Here is a 16597-nt window from a genome sequence, read left to right on the forward strand (position 1 = left end):
TGGCTGCCTCCGGCCAGGCCGCTCCCCATTGGCTGCCTCCGGCCAGGCCGCTCCCCATTGGCCGGCGGCTCCGCGAGCCACCGCGCAGCGGGAGCGCGCAGCGGCCCCGGCGCGCCCCCGCCCGGTGCCGGTTCCGTATCCCACGCGCGCATCTTTAACCCGCAGCCGCCGGGCTTTGCTGAAACAAACACAAAGAGCGGAGGACGAGGCAGCGGTGGGTTCAGAAGGAGCAGCTTTAATGACATCCCGCAGCGGAAAGAGTGTCCGGAGGGGCTGCGTGTGACACGCGCGGCACCTGCCTCGACAGGGCTCGGACTTGGCGATGTCGGGCGCTAGCTGGGAGCAGGGCAGGGCTCTGCCGAGTTGTTCTGAAGAAAGAAAGCTGACAGCTCGCTCAGTGCCCTGTACCTGTGTGAGATGGAGTTCTTCACCGCCTTGGGCATTTCGGCGTAGCTGCAAGGGAAAGAAAGCACAAGTGGCAGTGGCAGGGACACTACAGCACATCCCCCGAGCACAGAGAGCTCCTCCTCTGCCTCCCTGCTTGGCTCAGCGGGCATCTGTAGTGACACAACCCCTGATCCAGGGGTTTCCCACCCTGTTCTGATCCAGGAGGACATTTCTCCCTGATGCCCTTCCTCACAAGGAACACCTTTGACCAAGGTTTGCCTTACATAAAGAGCTGTAGGTAAAACACCCCTTACGTCTGGTTGTAGCCATCTGGCTGAAAGCAGGGATCCCAGCCAAAATCCCGAGGGCCTCTGGGCTCCACTATCAGTCCCTGTCATGAGAAAGCACAAAAAAACCCCCCTTAAAGACCCTTCCCTTGCAGTTAAATTTCAAACACAGTCCGAGACACGCAGCCATAGCTCGCACCGCAGCCACCACAGGCTCTGCAGGGTGCTGCTCCCTTCCCAGCTCCTCCCCAGCATGTGACCAAGATCAGCAGCTCCAAACTCACACTGCCCTATGCTGACAGTGCTTTGACCTCCCCAAATAACAGAGGTAAGAACAGCACCTGAATGCAGCCCTGTCAGAGGGAGATGGGAGCCGAGGAGACTGAGGGAACGTGCAGAGTTCAGACTTCAGTAGGCACCACTGAGCAAAGGGCTGCACCCGCACCAACTGCACTCTCCCTAAGCCTGTTCCAAATATTCAGAGGCCACCAAAATTTTCCTCAGTGCTGCTGTGAGACTCACACCACAGCCCTCCTTCCCCAGGCACACGGCACCTACGTGGGTCTGGCCTTTGAAGAGCCTCACTGGCTCCTCCGGGTTCCCGCTGCTGAAGGCAAAGGTGCAGAGCGCGTAGGCAGACTTGTCCTCAAAGCCAGCCAGCAGCTTGTACAGGCCTGGGGGACACAGAAGGGAGCCTGGAGTTACTGCTGCTCCCTGGGAGAGCAGCACACCCACCCAGGCATGGAGGGATGGAGGGATGGATGGATGGATGGATGGATGGATGGATGGATGGTTGGTTCCACATCGCACTCCCAACCATCTCAGGAGGTGACAAAGCTCAGGCACCAAGATGTTCTTGGCAGGATCCCTGCTGTGACTGAAGCCAGAGCCTCAGATCTCATCTCCAGATCTTCCTCTCTCTCATTTGTGAAACAACTGAGCATGCAGCAGCAGGGAGGACTAAAGCCCCCGGTGATTGAATGTGATTAATGCTCATGTTAATGAGACCAGCAGAGGGTTTGCAGTCTCACTCTGAACTGTGGGACTGAGGCACAGCAGGGGAGGGGAGCATTAGTGGAGAGGGGCTTGCCCTGAAGCCACAGGGAGCAGGAAGTCATCCAGGTCACACTGAGGACAAGCAAGATGCTCCCAGGAGCCCTGCCACCAGCCTGCAGAGGCAGGAGTCTGGGAATCCAGGGATGAAACTACTGGGAAAAAGGATGAAGATCCTAGGAAGAAGGGCACAGAACAGGGTTGAGGAACCTGCTGGTTCCTCCAGAAGGGGCAGGGAGCCATTTGAGGGGCAAAGGAGTGGGTTACACACAGAGCAGTTACATGAGGGCAGTACCTTCTGGCTTGAGTTTCTCCAGGAACCATTTTCTGAAAAGGAAGGAAAGAGGGAGGATCAATTTTTGCTACTATCTCTCAGAAAGACAGACATCCTTGTGACATTGTTGCTTACATTTTCATAGGCCTTTGAATCCCTCTCAATGTGCTGTAAGATCACTCATTCTGGATTATTTACCAGGAAGGACAGACTTATCTCTTAAGCTGAAGGGGTGTGGAGCCCACCCTGCAGCCTGTGCTCCTAACCCTGACACATGAAAGGGGAAAAAAGCTTCTCTCCTACTTACATGTAGGGTCCTGGAAGGCCCCCCAGGGCATTGAAGCACAAGCAGGTGTCCTCTACTATAACAGGTCCCTGAACCTACAGTGACAGCCCAAGAGAAGGAGAACATTAGACCTGAAGGAAGGCACTGTCTCCAAATTCATTCCCTCGCTCTATCCCAGCCTCATGTTTCTACTTGACCTCAAAGGCAACCCACACCAGACAAACCCAAACTCTCCCCAGGCAGGCCAGAGAGGCTGAAGAACTGCAGGGAAGGTTTCCTACAGAGGAAAACAAGCAGAGCTGAATACTCCTTGCAGTCCTGGAGGCCAAGGAAAGGAAAAGCCTGTGTTCCAGAGGCATGCCTGCATGTTTCTCCAGTCTCAGCCCTCACTTGGTTCTGGACGCCCATCCCAGAGACATCTCTGGAATGTCCAGCAGATATAAAACCCCTTGTCCTGCAGCCACCGGGCCTTCAGTGCCCTCCCGCTGCTGGAGGGACACAGCATAAACCACAGGAGCCGGCTGACGGGAGGCTTCCATGGCCCTGTCTGGGCTCCCTCCACACCCATCCCGCCGGGAAAGGGGAAAGAACGAGTGACCTGCCGGGCGGCTTCGCGGCACTTCTGCACCGAGATCTCGTCTGGCTCCCCCTGGTACTCGGGCACTGCGGACACAGCGATGGAGCGCTGCTGAAGCACAAGGCCCGGACGGGACGAGTCGCCGCATCCCGCCAGGCCCCGCCAACAACTTACGGTCAATTTTCTTCGCCACCAGCGTGTAGGGAGAGGAGTCCCCGAGGATCTGCGTGACCTGCGCAGGGAGAAGGGCGTGAAAAGGAAGGGAGGGACAGAGGCAAACCCTCTCGTCCCGGTCCCGCCGCCCTCACCTCCTCCAGTTTCTTGGCGTTGCCTGTCACGAACACGACGCTCCGCCGCGCCGGCGCCGCCATGCTGACCGCGCGCGTGTCCGCCGCGCGCCCAGCAGCCAATCAGTGCCCGCCGCGCCGCCGCGCCCCTCAGCGCTCGACCAATGGGGACGCGCCCGCCCCGCAGCGTCCAGCCAATAGGAAGGCGTCCGCCCGCGCTAGAGAGGCGGGAGCTGCCCGCCCGCTGTCGGGGAGCGCCGGGAGGTCTCGCGAGAGGTGCGCGGCGGGCGGGGTGGGTCGCCATGGCAACCTGGTCCCCTCATGGCCCCGCGGCCCTTGTTTACATCCCCGGCCCTGGGACCCGCGCTGTCCTTCTTGATCAGAATCTGCTGTAGTCGGGGAATCGGGAAGGGCATTGTGCTCCGAGCTCTGTTGCTGTTCAGCCTCCGACCTCTGGCGCTTTCTGTCATCAGGTGTCGGAGCGATAGAAGTTCCGTCGTTGATTTGCTGCTGGTGATGCTTCTCACAGCCAGAGCTGTCCCTTGGGAACGTCTGTGTCCAGGACAACCCCAGCACTGAGTGACCTGAACCTAGAACTGATCAACACCCAATTTTAGCACCTCGGGGCAGTGCACTGATGGTTTGGGTTGTGGCAGCTTTCCCTGCCCCGCATCTCGGGTAAACGCAGGAGCAGCTGGCGGCTGTAGCAGAAACTCCAGGCCTCCAGTCCAGAGTTCTGTCCGTGGGGCTGGAGTGGAGCCCTGCAGAAGCAGGTCAGTGCAGGCCAGCGCTGGTGGGGAGCAGGGCCCTGGGATGGAGCAGCAGCAGAATCCCAGCTCTCCCAGTGTGTACCCAGACCTGCCAAAGCTCCTTTGCAAGGGGGACTCCTCAGGAGGGATTTCCTTCCCCCTGGGCTGCCCAGCTGCCACAGGCAGGTGGCCTCTCTGCAATTGTGTCACATCCCTGCAGCCCCCCTTCCCTCAGGCATGGGGACCCGGGCTCACACCACAGGCTCACATCAGCAATCCCGGGAGGAGGAATGCACTGCTTTTGCCAAAAGATGCCATTCCCTGTATAAAAGAAATCATGTGGAAAACAGCAGCTGATGGTCTGGTCCTCTGCACAATGCAGGAATGGGTAAAACAGACCCAAAGCTTGGGTGAAGGAATTGTTTTTGTCGTAGAATCTCCTTCATAACATCTCCTAAGTGAAAACCAATCCCCAAGCATGCAGATGCTGCTGGAAACAACACCCCTTTCTGCTGACTGCAGTTCTCTCTGCCACCAGTCCAGCATGGGACAGCACAGGCTGCAATATAAAACCACAATACTGAAGGAATATGTGGAGGACTGCTCTGTACCACCCCAAGAGCAGACATTTCTAATGGCCTTTCCAGCCTTGTGGTGAAAAAAAATCTATAAAAATTACTTAGCAAATTCTATTTCTGACCAGGAGTCCTGTGGCACCAAGGTTCTGCTGTGGGTGGCAGAAGCAGCAGCAAAGGCAAGACTGAGCTGGGGGAGAAAGGCAGAGGCACTGGCAGGGCTCTGCAGCAGCAGGAGTGAATTAACTCACTTTCCAGTTGGCAGGACATGGTCCCAAATAGCTCAGCGAGATCTGCAGCGCACCTGGAGACAGGCACAGTCCCCCCTCATCCACTTTCATGATCCCTTGCAGGCAGAGAGTAGCCAAAGGCAAAGGCAGGATAACTTTTGTCCCTTCCACTGAGGGCATGATGTTAAAACTGGCCTATACTTGAGGAGGAAAAACCCAGCTTGCCTTCCTGATTCCCACCTGGAGAGATCAGGTCTGGCAGAGGGGAAAAGGCTTGTTTATACTGGAGCTGGGCAAGGGAGTCTGTAATCACATCCAACCCTCAGGCCTGCTGTGCTCACTCCTAATCCCCTTCTCTGTATGGGGCAGCACTCAGGTGGAAACTCTACAAGGTCCTGGGGGCAGGGACAGAAGAGGAAGTTGGGACATGGCACTGGAAATTGTCTGGGGCACCATTTCCCCTCTCCAGAATTATTTCAAACACGTGCTCAGCAGGGCAACGCTTCTCTCATCCGAAAAAACCCAAAAAGAGAACCAGAAGAGCTTGGCTCAGCTAAAGTGCCAGGCTCAGGGCTGGAAAGGAGAAGGCTCCCAAATATGAAGGACTGACAAAAGTGCCACCAGCACTTGAAACCAAGGCTGGAAACAGCCAAAACACCACAGTCCCACCCATGGATAGAGGAGCTCAGTTCCTGTTCATTCCAGCACAGGGGTCCCTACAGCTCCCCAGTGCCTGTGAATAATCCCCACCCCACTTGATCACAAGGGAGCAAAATCTGCTGCCATTCAGGACCACAACCACCACACCATGGTGAAGGGCTCTGAATATGAACTGGGCTTGTTCACTATGCATGGGTGGCAGGAGATTTGTTCTCCAGCTGTGTCTTTATATAATCATGCTGCTTGCTGGGTTTTACACACATTTCTTTTTTTTGGTTAAGAACACAAAGAAACAGGGACTTCCAAACTCAGGGAGCCCTGAATGTCCTCCACAACTTTATGAAGTTTTATGAAGATGTGAAAAAACTCCACATGTACAGTCAAAAATAGGTTTACTGGAATGTTTTTAGTCACAGCTGTAAGCAGCAATACTGAAAACACTGAGCTTGTGCATTCCCATGGCAGGACCAGAAAGTCTTCTGGATTGTAAAACCTAATTTCATTTTTTCTCTTTTTCTTTTTTTTTTTTTTGAACAAGAGAAAAACAACACTCTCACAGTTGTCCTCAAAACAATCAGTTCCCTATAATATATTGATATATTTCCCTTCAGACATTTATCCCCTCCTTTTTTTCTGATTCAAAGACAGAGTCCCCTCTGCCTTCCACAGCAGGCAGCTGCTCAAACCATATTATTATTATTAATAACATTATAACTCAACCATATATACAGATAGACCATAGGGGCAAGTAGCCAGCTCCAAACCAGAGACCCAGAATTCCACAAAACAGGCTGTTTGGGATCTGAATCTCGTGTTATAAAAAAATAGTCTGACAGCAGGAGCAGGTACTCGACTGGAAAAAGGTTGGTTGGTAGTTCTTAAAACGCTCCCTTAGAACTGACTGCTTGCCACCACCTCCTGCTCCCAGGAGAAAAAAACAAAACAACTTCCAAGCTATATACAGATATCTCACTTAAATTATACAGCAGTTTGGTTATCCCAGAGGCAGCTCCACCGAAGCCTCCAGCTGCCCTGTCAGGAGCGGTACTTCAGGACTATGGGGACTGCAAAACACAAAGAAAGAAGCTCTCAGCACACACCCATCCCTGCCAGGGAGTCCCCCCATTTCTGCAGTGACAAACACCCAGCAGCTGCAAGCAGAAGTGTTCCCAAGCTAAAGCAATCTGCTGTCTGCACACATGCTAGACAACATATCCAGCTATCTTCATCTCCTTCCAGCTTCCCAAAACTAAACCAGATGGGATTTTCCATCAGTCTCTCTCTCAGCCCTGCTGCCAGCTTTGCCTCTCCCACTGCAGGCTGTGTGTCAGAAAGACAACAAGCCACAAGGGCTTTGCTGAAGGAACAAGAACAGTTACAGAGTTGCCTGCCCCTGGGCACTTCAGTGGGAGGAAACCCTCCAGACCCAGTGGCACAGAAGAGCTGCACTGCCATGCTGGGCTGCCTGGATCCCTGGAACATGTCATTCTGCAGGGAGAGGGATCAATTATTCCTTCCTGGAAGAAACATGCTCTGGTCTTTATGTGCTGTTGGGTAGGAAAAGCAGTGACATCTCTGCTCTGGGCAGCTCCAGGAAAGGCAGAGAGCATGGGAAGGGACCAATGGCAAATCCACAACAGCTACTTGATGGAAATTAAGCAGCACATCAACTTTGGGGAAGAGCATCTGTACACAGCAGGCTACACTGCAAGGTGGCTGATACATGTAGAGATGTTTCTGGAAGATACTGCCCTAGCCTGAAACTTTTCCATGTACTCCCACCCACCTTGGGATCAGTCAGTGCCAACCCTGGGTCAGTATAAGATTGGGAGGACACTGCTGGCTTTCTTTGGTCACAGGACTTGGTTTGAGTCTGCTCCTTGCAGAAGAGGAGCACAGAATGCTCTGCAGGCACCTTTATGGTGTCTTAAGGCAGAGTGGAGTCCATGGAGCAGCTCAGGTGCTGTCCCTCAGGGATAACAGCACCACAGTGTCACTCACAGCACGGAGTGCCACCAATATGTCCATGCCAGACATGGCTGGGCTGATGTGGAGCTACTCACCGATGATCACGAGCAGGAGAATGACCACCACCATCGCTATGATCGCCTTCATCTGCAAGAGGAGCACACAGGCACCTTACACGGGGTGTCAGGGGTAGCTGCTTCCACCTGAAAGGAGGCCTTTGCCTCCCAGCATGTTTTCAGCTAGGAAGCAGAGCTTCTCCACCTCTTCCCAGGGGTAGGCAGCCCTTCCACAACCCCAGCCCTGCCTGTTCCCCTCCTTGCTCACCTTACAGTCTCGCCACCACATCTGTCTCCGGAGATGCTTGGCTCTTTTGCTAAAGGCTGCTGCATTGTCTGATAAACTGTCTATTAAAGGAAAGAAAGGAGTCAGTTCAGTGGTGCACACACTGCCAGAGCACCCACTCACTGTTCTCCTAACTCCACTGAGTTCCATGCAATGAAAGACCCAACCACAGCATGATTCACCAAAGCCACAGCAGGGTCAATGTGACGCCCTTCACCAGAGCACACAGACAACTCCCACTGTGCTCCCTCTGTACTGGCTGCTCTCTGAGGACAGGAACTTGCTCTGCAAGCCAGTGGACAGTGCCAGAAGACAGACCAATCTATCTTTGCTTTGCTTGAAGGACCAACTAGATCCCAGCACCCAGACATCTCCAAACTAAAGCCTCTGCACAGAGCAGCAGGTAAAGGTGGGGAGAGAGTCAGCAGAAAGCCAGATCTGCAACCTGAGGCTGAGCAACACCACTCTCAGGAGGGACAGAAATGTAAGCTCAGGTCTGACATGAGGTGCTTTCAGAACTGAACCAGGTTAACCTGGCCCAGCAGAGCTGTGTTTGACATCACACCTGATTTATCCTGCAGGTCGTCCAGCCGCTCGCCCCTTTCGATCACCTTGGTGATGTTCTCCTGCATGACATCGATGACTTCATCCACCTGGTTCTGGACACTGGGGCAGGGCAAAGGCAGCATGAGAGGCAGAAGTGAGCACCAGAGCTGCCCAGCCTGGTGGGATCTGAGAGCTCACCCACAAAAATGAAAGGGCACAATGGTGGAAAGAGGATGATGGGATGCAGAGAAAGCCAGAGGCATGGCATTGCATGGGTGGATCTCTGGCAATCCCAGGAACAGCAAGGGAACACAAGGGGCTCTGAGAGAGCATTGGGAAGTCAGCAGAAGTGGGACACCCTTTCTAACACCTTTAACACACAAATGCAGTATGGAAAAACACTAATTGCTGTTGGTGGGCACCTCTGCTACAGAAGAGCTCACAAAGGGGAAAGAAGAAGTATAAAAACCATAACTTATCTTTCTACATTTCATAGAACTCTAAATCACACCCTTGCTCAATAACTTGAGGTAAAATTAAATCAGTTCCCTCCTCCAGGAACTGAGTTGCTAAATTAAACCCACTCTGCCAGGGGCACCAAGAGGATAGCAAAGAAATGGCTTATAAGAACTAAACCAAGTTATAATTCATCTTCTCATAGGTTACACAACTCTGTGGGTAGCCTTCAGTGAACAGTAGCCTAAATCACACCCGTAGGGTTATTAAAAATGCATTTATTCACTCCAGAAAAAAAAACTACACTGGCAAGAGAGAAAAATTTTCCTGGTGGAAAAGTACTGCTCCATTCTGGTTTTTATTTTGGAGCTAATACACACTTATTTTCCTGGAGATAGAAATGAGGATTTTCTTGAGGCCAGAGTGATAACAATACATTGTTTGAGACATACCGTTCCCAGAAAAGCAACAGCAGGATCTTGGAAGCAACAAAACAGAAATAGCTCCAAAGAGAAACAGCAAATCCTCCCCCATGGCCCACAAAACTGAGGCCAAAACAGACTCAAGGCCAGTCAATGGGGCACTGCAGAACCAGAAACAGGGCTCTGCTCTCGCCACCATGCCTCTAATTAATTTATTCATTCATTAATTCATTACAGACATAGGTTCACACTGACCTATTTCTTCTACCAGCTACCAGCCTCTCACCAAGCAGACATCTGTGCTGATGAGGAGCAGCTGCAACCAGCAACAGTGGTCACATCACTTGCTCATATTTACTTACTGCTCCAAATTCAGGTGAGAAGAGCCATTAAAGGGCATTTTTTTCCCACCCAGAAAGCTCTAGAAAGAGTTCCACATCTCTAAATATGAAGGGGTTTCCCATCTTAGCCTTTCAGGTAGAGCTCTCCAGCACCACTGCACTGTGGCTTTCAGAGCTAGAAGAGCCAGGCACCTCCTCTGAAACCAATTTCTGAGTCAACAGCTGTGATAAGGTACATGCTGGACTCCAGCAGCACATGTAAAAATCTGCTTTATTTAGGACAGCATAAGAAAGGAACCTGTCTTCTCTGCTGCATCACAGAGTCTGTGGGAGCAGCATCTCTCTGAACCCACCTACACCAGGCGGCGGCAGCTCCTGCCTTCCACACTGACAGGAACTGCCTGCCAGGAGCTCCTTATCGGGAAGGGAAGGGCACAGATAATCCCCAGAGACCTCTCAGCAGGAACTGCCCCGTGCCCAGGAGCCTGTTCTGATCCACTGTTTGTTTTACAAAGGCAGAGGCGAGTGGCAGAGCTCTGGGAAGGTGGCACTGAGGATGCTGCCCAGGAAAAGCACAGCAGTGCCCTGTGGAGCCAAGTGTCCACCCCACACAGGACACACAGCCCCATGGCCCATCCCTGGGGCACTGGGTGATGAGCAGGCACGTTCTGCAGGGGGCTTTCCTTACCTTGGCACAACAAGTCCCAGCTTGGAGCTGCCAGCAATGCAGCTACAGCTTGGGGCGAGAGGAAAAGCACCAACATCTGCTACCCCAGATGAGCCAACTTGGCAAAACCTCTAAGCCTCAAACATCGGCTTCACACGCAGAAGTCTACATTTGCAGTATGTAAATGTTTCTAAAATAATTTTCTGGCTTGAAAATAGAGAGATTTCCTCCCACAAGAGATTTGTAACCAAGTTATCCTGGTACAACTAACGAATGGGAACACACAAGGTTAGAATTCATCTAGGAACTTGCAGAACAATGCAACACCACCTGTATCCCTGCCAGTGCAGGTCAGAGCCTTGAGAGGTGCTGCTGCAGTCTTGGGACACCCCAAAGTGTTGGAGGCAAAACAGGCTGGTAACTTGAAGCTGCTGTGGTGGCTTAACAGCATTTGGGGGAGAGCTATGGAGCACAAACCCTTAGTGCCCAAGCTTCTCAGTGTCCTGTCTGCTCTCACCTGAGCTGCTGGCAGAATGCTAAGGGCCCTTGTTACCTGCCCAAACCCTGTCAAGCTGTCAGCTGTCCCCAAAAGAACATTTCACAGAGAATGGAGGCACAAAGAAATCAAGGCTTATAAACTCCCAGGAATGTTGAGGTGCTGACTCCCATGGAATACAGATACTGTATATATCCATGTAGCACTGTTTTGCCATCTGGGGAAAAAAACCCAATGAAACAACAAAGCAAAAAACAGGAAGGAAGAGGCCAAGCCAGGGAAATTCAGACCTCCACACAGCACCTTAACCAGACCTTGCTTTCTGCTCTCTCCCACCCTTCACTGCTGCCTCTCAAGGAGGAGGCTGAAAAATGCTCAGCCTATGTATTAGCCCAGCAGCTTCAGAACTAATTCAAAAATCCTCACTAACTTGGCATGCCTGAGGTAGGAAACTCAAGTCACATCAAGAAGAAAATATTTTCTTGTTTTATTTGGCAAGAGGGAATGAGTCCTCTAACACAAAGTGTATTTCCTGTTGGGGAGCTATGGGCTTTTGACACATACACTTCATGAGTTTTACTCCTGCCAGATTTCCAAGAGAAATAAAGTGGAACAAATACCTGCCAGGAAAGGGAGCAAGACAAAAACATGAAATATGTCTCCCACGACCTTATTTCTTACTAATTACTGCAAGTCTGATGCTTTTAACAAGGGCAGCAAACATACCCCATCAAAGCAATGAGATCCAATGACACTCAGCTTGCTTCAGACTCCTTTTTTCCTCTGTTCTGCTCTTCCAGAGTGGGAGGAATAAGCCTTTCCATTTTGGCTACACTGGGTCAGGTACTGAAAACCTGCCTGGGCTGGTCAGGGTGCTGGGCTAACAACAGTGCTGCATTCTCCAGACACTGTAAACAGGCTGTGCACACACCATGGGATGTGCTGCTTGTCTCCAAGCTGGCTGTTTGCAGCCAGCATGACACACTCCAGTTTTCCACCTCAGTGATATTAACAGTGTGTATTTTGGTGCAAATAACACCCAAACACCCCTTGCTGTGGCAGCCACCTGGGGAAGAAGGAACAGGAGGGAAAGCCAACACAGATGGAGGGCACAGAGGCAGGAGGCCAGCGCTGCACAGCACTCCCCAGCTCCTGCAGAGAGCCCTGCTGTTCCCAACAACAGGGTAGCAGTGCTGAACCACACCACAAAGCCCTGGATTGAAGTTCCTGCTTAGTCCCAGCTAGGAGGAAAACAGCAGTCTGTGCATCCCTGAAGCCTTTCAGTCATTGAAAGGATTCTAACAACAATGGTATGTGTCAACGTGGTCTTGGTATCACCTTCAGATGAAAGCCTGGCTGTGGCTGGGGTTCACTGCACAACCTGCAAGGAGCCCTGGGAAGCTGCAGTCAGCTCTTTCCTCAAGAGTTCAAACCCTTCCCCAAAGCTTCCCCCTGCTCAGGGCCTGCAGCCAGCCAGAGCCACTGGGGCTGGGAATGCTGACCCCAGCTCCCCCCCAAAGCAGCACAATGAGGGATTCACAGAGACCAAGAGGCTCCTGGGGAACCCCAGCACCGTGCTGAGCCTCAGCAGCAGCATGGACAAGAACCCAATGGCACAGTTCCCTGGAAGCACAAACATCAGCAGCAAAGTGAGTCAAGAGTGCAGAAAAGGGGCTGATTTTAGCAGAATTTTTGAAAAGATGGTCTGTGATGAGAAGCTCCTTTTCCATATAAAAGAAATCCATCTGGAAGATGAACATCCCAGCTTCCCTTGAAAAGGCTCTCATGCACACATTCAGCACTTCTTCCAAAGCCTCAAAGCAAAGGCACAGAAAGGGGATCAGCTCTCCCTTACCTGCTCTTTGTACCTTTGGGGAAAAGGATAAAAGTCCTTTTAAAGCTGCATTTCCCCAGCTCACCCTGGGGACTGGGAGGCCTCAAAGGGGCCAAAGGGACCCCATGTGGCCTCTCAACTACAAGAGGAGAGCCCACCCCAACCAAGCAGCTTCCAGACACAGCAGGACAAAGCTCAGCTTAAAGGGGACTGACACATCCTCCTGTCACTGTTGCTGACTGTAACCCACCTCTTTCCCCTACAAGGTTTGCAATGTTCCCCACAGCTGAGCCAGTCTTGAGGGTCGCTGCTGCCAAACTCCACCCTGACCCAATCCATTCCCCTTTCCTGCCAAGGACAACTAGGAAAACTTTCCAGTCTTGCCCCTCACGTTTAACATGTTCCACACCTTTGCTCCCATAATCCCATCACTTTTTCCTCTACCCAATCCTCCACCCAGTTTCCTTTTACGCCCATCTTCACACCTCGTTCCTCCAGCCCCGTACTGCCATGGCCTCTCTAGCTTTGCCCAGCTATGCCTCAGCTCTCCAAATGCTCAAATTTCTCTTTAAAATGTCTTTTCCTTACAGTTTTTCAGCAGCCACCCAACCCTTTCTTTGTTGAGACAAAGAAAACTGACTCACTATGAGACCAGGCATTGATCCCTACAGCACAAGGGCTGAGCTGATCAGAAACTTCATAGTGATCTCCATGACAAGAAGTGATGACTGCATGGTGTAAGTGCTTATTAAACAAAGCAATCAACACTGATGAGAGCAGAAAATAAATTCTGTTTTGTAACAGATGCTCTAGATGCTCCACAGATGTAGGCCCTTGATAGCCCAAGGGACATATTCCATGCCACATCCACTATATCCAGGCAACCTCTGGCAAAGGGCAAGCCTTGTGTATGGGCCATTAGTAACATCACACCTATGGACCCACCAGCTCCTGGCTAAATGCTTCTTTCACTTTTCTTCCTTTTCACAGGTGCAATGCCCTCCTCTACCTAAGCCACTGCTCCTTCCTGCCAGGCTAAGGCAGTAGAAAGAGAAGAGCTGTTTTCTCCCACCAACAGGGAACACAGCAGACACTGTAGGTGCTGTCCAGCAGAGGAGGATGAAGGGATAGACACTATCCCATCTCTACCCTTCTATGGAGGTGAGACCCCACTCATCAACTCATTCCCTCCAGATCATGCCCTAGAAGGGAGGCTCTATCCACACTGGCTTACTCCAAAGAGCAGTTCCTCTCTACCAACAGCATCCTCACACTCTGGAGGGAACAGAGATGCCCTGAAAATTCAGGGTGCAGCCACCTGCCCTCTGCCTCTTGTGCAGCTCAAGTGCCCTTCACTCCTCAAGATAACAAGCACAGCCTAATGCTGATGGTGGTAATGAGTCATGCCAGAGCTGTGCTGGCTTCCTCCTGGCATGGAAAAAATCCCTAACCAAGAGCCACACTCAGGCTGCAAACAAGACCCAGTCTGAATAATGCCTGGGCAGCAGTCCCCACACAGATCTCTGTCCTGGCTCCACAGAGATTAGCAAAGGAAACAGGGTAACACAGACCAGGGGGCTCTAAGTATCCCCACACTTTTGATTGAGCACCAGCACCACCATATCCTTCACAGGAAAAGGCAGGAGAAGAACTGGAGCTGAACAAGCATCATCCAGGAAATGACTCGATGGGAGAAGGATCCAGAGTGTTCACTCCTTCCTTCTTGCCCCACTCCTCCTCCAGATGTAATGGTTTCCTGTTTTCCAGCTGCTTTGACCCCAGTGAGTCACTGTTCATCTCCAGGTCACCTGCATCAGGTTTTCATCTGGAGAAGAGGATGCCAGAGGAGCAGCTGCTGCCCAAAACCCACGGTCCTGGTGTGCTCCTGACCACTTACTTTCTTGAAACATTAAGGAGCATGTTACAGGATGAGGTAAAATCAGAAATTTAAAAATGGTGCTGGGAAAGGTTAAAATTCAGGGTTAATGCTGTAGAGAAAGAGCCTCACAAAAGCATGGAAGAGGTCACCACCAGAACACAACAAGGGCTTCAGAGACTCCAATAAGCTACTGTGATGTAATCTTATCCCTCTGCCTCTGTCAACACACAATTTCTTGACAGGTTGCATCAAAGCTGAAATTTCCTTTAGCTGTGGACACGTGGGGTAGGACAGGTCAGTTAGAAGAACACAGGCACAAGGAATGTTCATGTGATGAGCTACACAGAAATACTCTGACAAGACAGCAGCAGGAGCTCACTGTGCCAGAATAAATAATTATCTCTGGGACACTAAGGAACAACAACTTACTGCCTGATCTTGTCATTCCTGGGTCCAAATCTGGATCCAGAAGGCACCCTCCTGCAGGCAGAAAAGAGCAATCAGGACAGAAGGTACAGTGAAAACATGTTTTTAAACCAGACCCAAAAGATACAGAGGAGAGAACCAACGCCTTGAGCACAGAGGATTGTTTTCATACCTCCCATCAGTCCCTCCCATGTCTTAGCATCCATCTCACTCTTACCAAAGGTCACACCAATTAATTCATGCTCAAGGGCCAAGGCTCTGGAAGAACATCCCAAAGGAATCAAAGGTTTTCATTCCCAAGCCCCCAGTCTCAGAGCCACAGGCAGGTATGACGCTGCATTCCAACTCACAAGAAAAAGTCTTCCTCTTCATCTGAGTCTTCCTCCAACAGGTTCCTCTGCAAACACAGAAAAACCATCTCATCAATAAGCAATCACCATCTCACACATACATTTCCAGCCCTTAGGATGCGATCAACATCCTCTGACTGCAGGAAGGCCCTCTCTGCTCAAGGGACAATCCCCAGCCCTGCACTCCAAAATATCAGCATCACCCCCGGCCACCCTGGGCTGTCCCATCCACAGGGGAGATCAGATCCACTCTGGATTTGGAGGACGTGGTTTCCCCACCATCTGCTGGCAGCAGGTGTAAGAGGGGTGACCACAAGGGAACACACTGGCTTCCTTGGGCTGGAGGGCAGAGTGCTCTGGCAACTCCCCAGGGATCCAAAACCTGATTTTTAAGAGCAGCCCCACAATCCCACTGAAGCCTGAATGTTCTGGACAAAAACATTTCTGCTCAGGGTCAAAAACAATCAAAAGAGGGAGGTGACACACTAAAGAAGTGAGCCCAGGGTGGTTCTTGGGGTACCAACAGTTGCTGATTTCCCGTGTGTAGATCTGAGCTGCCACCTGCAAGCCTGATGCTCTGATGTAGAAGCTCACCTACATTTCCATTCTGTCAGATTTGCTCAATCGACTCAAGCAAACCTGCAACACCATGCAATAGTTCCAGCCACTGCTTCCCTCCGGGGAGGAGCAATCTGCTCTTGGCAGCACGGGCTCCTGGTCTCGCTGACAGCTGTCGGGAGCTGCAGCAGCATTTCTGAGCACAGCCCAAAGCCAGCTTCAGCACAGCCTGACCCCAGCAGGTTCGATCCACTCTGTCCAAACCAGGCAAAACTGGGACTTGTATTCAAAGCCTGAAATGTGAGGGGACCGTAGTGACAGGGGAAAAAAACCAGCTATAAAGCACTGGGTGACTTCACTCCCAGGCCGTGTCCCTGCCAGGCTCCGCGGAAGGGCAGGAGGCTGGAGCACACCGGTATCTCCCGGTGATGCAGACTGGAGGAGCCGCAACAGGTTCCCAAAACAGCCGTACCGAGGCGGGGGTGACACACACGGCCCGGGGCTCGGACACCGCGCTCCGGGCAGCTGGGCCCCGCTGAACGCTGCGGCAGCACCGGGAGACCCGGCCAAGGCACCCCGGCCGTGAGCACCGAGCCCGCTCAGCCCCGCGGGAGAGGCACTCACCCGCTCGCTCTTCACCGAGCCCGTCACCTCGTCGTCGTTCAGGTGCCGCTTGAATTTGGGAGGCATGGCCGGTGTGTGCCGCGGGGCTCCGTGCCCGGGGAGAGAAGCCTGGAGGAGAGAGCAGGGAGCGTCCGGCAGGCCCAGGACGGGACCCGCCGCCCCCGCGCTCACCGGGCCGGGCCGGGCCGGCGGGAAATGGCCGGTGCCGGAGAGTCCCCGTCACATCGACCGCGCGGCGCTCCGCCCGCCGCGCCGAGCGCCGAGCTACCGATGGCGGGCGGCCCGGGGGCGGAGACACGAGAGGGAAAGTGGGCGGGGCCGCC

The 16597-nt window shown here is 52.5% G+C and overlaps 2 protein-coding genes and 2 long non-coding RNA genes across 4 annotated transcripts; 2 read left to right on the top strand and 2 right to left on the bottom strand.

The window, feature by feature from the left end:
- Positions 1-215: 215 nt before the first annotated feature.
- On the bottom strand, positions 216-3628 carry ITPA (inosine triphosphatase). Its single transcript, XM_023931822.2, has 8 exons — positions 3173-3628; positions 3039-3096; positions 2886-2950; positions 2309-2382; positions 2023-2054; positions 1233-1348; positions 702-778; positions 216-453 (listed from the first exon to the last, which is right to left on the bottom strand). Exons 1-8 carry the CDS (start codon positions 3233-3235, stop codon positions 333-335), a joined length of 606 nt encoding a protein of 201 aa, XP_023787590.1. The 5' UTR covers positions 3236-3628; the 3' UTR covers positions 216-332.
- Positions 3348-5898, top strand: LOC147651432 (uncharacterized). The gene is made up of 2 exons (XR_015273932.1): positions 3348-3427; positions 3625-5898. It is a non-coding gene; the product is annotated as an uncharacterized LOC147651432 (long non-coding RNA).
- VAMP4 (vesicle associated membrane protein 4) lies at positions 5741-16575 on the bottom strand. The gene is made up of 7 exons (XM_023931821.2): positions 16275-16575; positions 15093-15139; positions 14746-14796; positions 8241-8341; positions 7658-7737; positions 7429-7480; positions 5741-6429 (listed from the first exon to the last, which is right to left on the bottom strand). The coding sequence occupies exons 1-7, from the start codon at positions 16338-16340 to the stop codon at positions 6401-6403; spliced, it is 426 nt and encodes a 141-aa protein (XP_023787589.1). The 5' UTR covers positions 16341-16575; the 3' UTR covers positions 5741-6400.
- Positions 13036-14796, top strand: LOC111932663 (uncharacterized). The gene is made up of 3 exons (XR_015273931.1): positions 13036-13174; positions 13428-13598; positions 14241-14796. It is a non-coding gene; the product is annotated as an uncharacterized LOC111932663 (long non-coding RNA).
- Positions 16576-16597: the final 22 nt, after the last annotated feature.

Source organism: Cyanistes caeruleus, chromosome 9, assembly GCF_971803275.1.
Source record: "Cyanistes caeruleus chromosome 9, bCyaCae1.hap1.1, whole genome shotgun sequence".
Lineage (NCBI taxonomy): Eukaryota > Metazoa > Chordata > Aves > Passeriformes > Paridae > Cyanistes > Cyanistes caeruleus.